Source organism: Montipora capricornis, chromosome 4 (genome assembly GCF_036669925.1).
Source record: "Montipora capricornis isolate CH-2021 chromosome 4, ASM3666992v2, whole genome shotgun sequence".
NCBI lineage: Eukaryota > Metazoa > Cnidaria > Anthozoa > Scleractinia > Acroporidae > Montipora > Montipora capricornis.
The window spans coordinates 28,794,813-28,799,390 of NC_090886.1; the positions used below are offsets into that span (position 1 = coordinate 28,794,813).

The following is a 4,578-nucleotide window of genomic DNA, read 5'->3' on the forward strand; positions in this document are numbered from 1 at the left end:
GTCTTTTAGTTTTCTTAATATTGTTATCTTTCTTTTTTTGGTACTAATTAACTGAAATTTGAAACATTTCGAGATGGACTTTTTTCTGTATAATACAGTCAACTCTCTCTAAGACGGACACCATCGGGACCGGCCTCAGCTGTCCGTCTTAGAGAGGTGTCCAGCTTATAGAGAATTTTGAGATAATAATGCTGGACCTGTGCACAGTGAATGCCCGTCTGTTTAAAGTTTGTTTTTAAGTTATTTACTTGAACGAAACCTACCTGTTTTAGATTACAATACAATTTGGTTGTCACCTCCAAGTTATTTTTTGAATGGGACAATGACTGACAATGACTTATATTGCGCCTTTTCTATACAATATTCAAAAGCGCAACACAATAGTATATAAAACATATAACTAAATTTGCACCTCTAATATAAATCTTACAAATCTTTCAATAAACTTACAAACTATTTACATTTAAAAATCTAACATAGAATAATAACCGCTGTAGAAGAACTTCTAAAATACTAATGGATCAAAGAAAAACTGAAATGATTCCTTGTATAAAAATGTTTGAATTATAGTCTTAAAAGATTCTAAGTTCCTTGCTCCGTTCCAGTGCAGACCTATTGTATCACTTGTTCCATAACAGGGGAGCAGCTATTTGAAATGCTCTCAGTTACCCATTGCTTTCTTTGTTTTCGCAGAAGGAGTCTTACTAGCGCAGTAGCGGACATCTTTAGAAGGACAAAAAAAAAAAAAAAAACAAGCAAAGTTTGACACACATTGATTAACTTTGTTGTTGTCCGTATAATTCTTTTCACAGTGAATGCAACATCTTGTGCTGCGTATAGGAATCTTTCAGAGAGAATTGATGGGAAGTACATCCTTCGGCATGGTCAATCGGTTTTCTCGGTGAGTTTGAGGATAAATCAAAGGGCACTTTTAAGTTTGTAGGGAACCTACCTTTTTATCATATCAGCTCACATACGGGAGCCATTCGCAGTCTGTAAAGCTACAATCCAGTCGCTTTGGTTTTGCCTTGAACTGTTTGGCCCGAATATTCCGCCAAATCAAGAGAAAATGAGGCGACAGAGAAGGAGGCTCCCGGTCCAGCCCTTGGGATATGTCATGTCCACGAAAGTTATTTTTAGACGAGCGGAAGTCTTCCGAGACGTCCGCATGCAGGCCAACCTCGGTCCGACGTTTGAAAGAAAATATATATTCATCAGCCTTCCACGTGCGCCATCATTTTCTCTTTTCACTAAGCACCTGAGAGCGAAGCAAGACTCCATGCGGACGAGTCGGAAGACAGATTTCCCCTAGAACAAAGACTTCCGCTCGTCTAAAAATAACTTTCGTGGACATAACATATCCCGGCCAACGCCTTGAGCCTCCCTCTCTGTCCCCTCATTTTCTCTTGGCCAAATAGATGAACACTAATAGTTTACAAAGTTCACGATTTTTGGCAACGCGCATTATTTGGAGGCCTTTGTTCTTCAGTCGGCTTTTTCACCTGTGGATAAAGCACTTCTCACAGGATAAGTAGAGTTTTACTTATATTTTTTGTGTTTTCCATGCCAGGCATATTGCGATATGACAAGTGATGGCAAAGGTTGGACTCTCGCAGCACGTTTCTCAAACGCTGATGCCAAAAACTGGATGCAAGACAATGGCACATGGTGGTATGACTCGAGAACGGCTATTGGGAATACAACTGATCCATCAAGTAACATGGACATGATCTCTGAGGCATTCTGGCTTGTGAACGGCACTGAGTTCAAAATCACTCGCAGTGATGATCCTCAACACACTCCACTATTGCAGACCACAGGCAACTGTCTGAGTGGACAGACTTTCAGATCGAAAATAACAAGCTTTGGTGACTTTAGGAACGTTGCTTGGGGCAGTGACGAATGTAAAGGACAGTGCACAGTGCTATATGGCGGTCAGTACCAAAGTACACTGGGGTTTGAACAGGCAACCTGCAACGGTTTGCTTCAAAAAGCTAACCATGTTGGCTTCTTGTGTGGCTGGAAAAGTGGAGATGGAGCAGTGATGATGATTGGTGGAGGAGGAGATAGGTGTTTACGTGCTGATCACGGGATTGGAATCACAGAAGCGGACAATGCAACGTTTGCTACCGGATCAATTTATGATGTCAATTTGGAACATGATTTCGGCAACGAAGCCTCCGACTACCCCTTAACTTCCGGTTACTCGTTGAATTTGTGGATTGTTTAAACATTTTCTTTTCTTTTTTTACGTTTCTTTAAAGGTACAGCCAAAAGTTATTGTTTTTTTTTTGTAGATTTCAGTAGCAGCATTTTGTAGAGACAATCTGAAACGATATGCTCAGTCAAATGCCAACCATACTGCACGGCTTCTGGTGTGACTAGAGTGCCAGAGATGAAACTGTGATGATCCTTGGTGGAAGATGAGCTATCTTTTGACATACTGATCACGGGTTTGGCATCAAAGAAGCATTTGATCCTCCAGTGGAACTGATAATTTATTACATAATCTAATTTTAAAGTGCTATAAATGATCATGAGTTTTAGTTGTAATTTCCTGTTGAACTAATTTGACCGGCTTATCGTCATCTGTGTTCTTTGCAATTGATAGCTGTAATTGTAGTTGTCTCATGTCAATTAATTACCTGTTCATCGTGTGTAATTGAGTGTGACCAATGATTATTATAAAAGAATTGCCACTTGTGTCAAAAATGGTCACATGTTTAAAAAAAGTCCTTTTGCTAATAAAGAGTACGTAATCTCTCTCTATAAATTACGAAGAAGAATAGTTCTGCTGGGTCTGCTTGCAGCTCTATTCCCATTGATCACTTCAAAACTGACACATTTTATATTATTATTGCTTGATTACATTTTGAAGATACTCTTGATCCTAAATTATTTAAAGTGGCTCACTACAGTTTTTCGAGGAGAAATATCAAGATTTTGAAATTTGTGAAAGTAAAGTAACGAGATGTCTCTTCTGAAGTGTAAGTCACTGTAATTGATGTAAAATGTAATTTTACTTTACAAATAAATGCAAATCTAGGGAAAATGCTAAATGTAGTGACCGTGCTCCTGGAGGGGAAGCGGAAACTAGAAATTTCAATTTTTCTCAAACTGGCCTTACGACCCCACCTTAAAATTCAAGAATTTGGATAGCGAGGAAAAAAATAATCATGTGCAGAAATAAATAGTTAAATCTGCCAGACGGGTTTTCGGCAAATGGCAATCAATTTTCGTCTATTTTGATAATAACTGAAAAACTGTCTGATCGATCTTTTTTTTAGAAGTTGACCGTTTCGTCTTCATATTGCTTACTAATTCCCAAAATTTTAACCCTGGTCGTACCGCTAGGTTTTGAGAAAAAGGCCTTTCCAGTCCTCCCTCCAGGAGCTTGGTCACTAGATTTAGCATTTTCCCCTGATTTGCATTTATTTGTTAGCAAAAAATATAATTTAAAACAATTGCAGTGATTAACACTTTAGAAGAGACACCCTGTTGCTTTCATTGCACAGATTTCAAAATCTTGATCTTTTTATTGGCAAAACTGTAGTATGCCACCTTAAGGTGGCTCCATGGAGTATTTGCGAATACCCTCACTACACAGCACGAGTTGCAAAAGGAAACCTAGTTAATTCCTCTTGAAAGATTTAGAGATTTACCAGTATAATAAAGCTTATTTTTCTGGTGTCATTTTTTTGGATTATGGCCGTTACCATGGCAACATCACATCTAATGACAGGCCGATATATTTAATTTAATTACAGCTCTTAGTACGCATTTTGCTACGCCTTAATGCGTGTACACTACATGATACATAATGCAAAAACAAAGGCTAATAACCAAAAAAAAGGTAATGATAATAATAAAAATATGTATATATAACTAGAATAATGTGAATTAATGATGGGTAATATATGTATATAATAATATAATCTGTAAAGTATTAAGACTCAAGGATCAGTCAAACGCTTCTTTGAAAAGATATGTCTTAACTAGAGATATGAATTGTTTGACAGTTTCAGCATATTTTATCGAATCTGGTAGATTATTCCAAAGCTTAGGCGCAGCAATTGAAAATGCTCTATCACCGTATGTAGTTGTGGATGACTTAGGAACTATTAATAGCCTTTTGGTCGCAGAGCGCAAAGCGCGCTTCGGTTTATAAGATTCAAGTAAACTACTTAAATACGGTGGTGCATAGCCGTTAATAATGTTAAAAGTAATAAGTAAAACCTTAAAAACTATTCTTTGATTAATAGGCAGCCAGTGCAATTGGCGTAGAACAGGAGTTATATGATCTCTACGTTTGGCTTTTCTTACTAGTCGGGCAGCTGAGTTTTGCAGGCGCTGCAACTTACTTAGTTGCTTCGCCGGTAAACCATACAAAACGCTATTACAATAATCAAGTTTAGATGTTACGAAAGCATGTACCAGGCGTTCTGTGCTCGGCTGATCAAGGTACTTTCTAATTCTACCAATGTTTCTAATTGCTAATGAAGCTGTGCAACAAAGATTATTCACATGACCAGACGTAGTAAGATGTTTGTCAAAGATAACTCCAAGATTGCGTGCTTC

The 4,578-nt window shown here is 37.9% G+C and overlaps 1 protein-coding gene across 1 annotated transcript; it reads left to right on the plus strand.

Moving 5' to 3' along the window:
- Positions 1–747: 747 nt before the first annotated feature.
- LOC138045891 (uncharacterized) lies at positions 748–3,693 on the plus strand. Its single transcript, XM_068892524.1, has 2 exons — positions 748–901; positions 1,571–3,693. Exon 2 carries the CDS (start codon positions 1,583–1,585, stop codon positions 2,228–2,230), a length of 648 nt encoding a protein of 215 aa, XP_068748625.1. The 5' UTR covers positions 748–901; positions 1,571–1,582; the 3' UTR covers positions 2,231–3,693.
- The last annotated feature ends 885 nt before the right edge of the window (positions 3,694–4,578 follow it).

Excerpts from the sequence above, each read along its gene's own strand:
- LOC138045891 (XM_068892524.1), top strand. The coding sequence starts at position 1,583 with ATGACAAGTGATGGCAAAGGTTGGACTCTCGCAGCACGTTTCTCAAAC.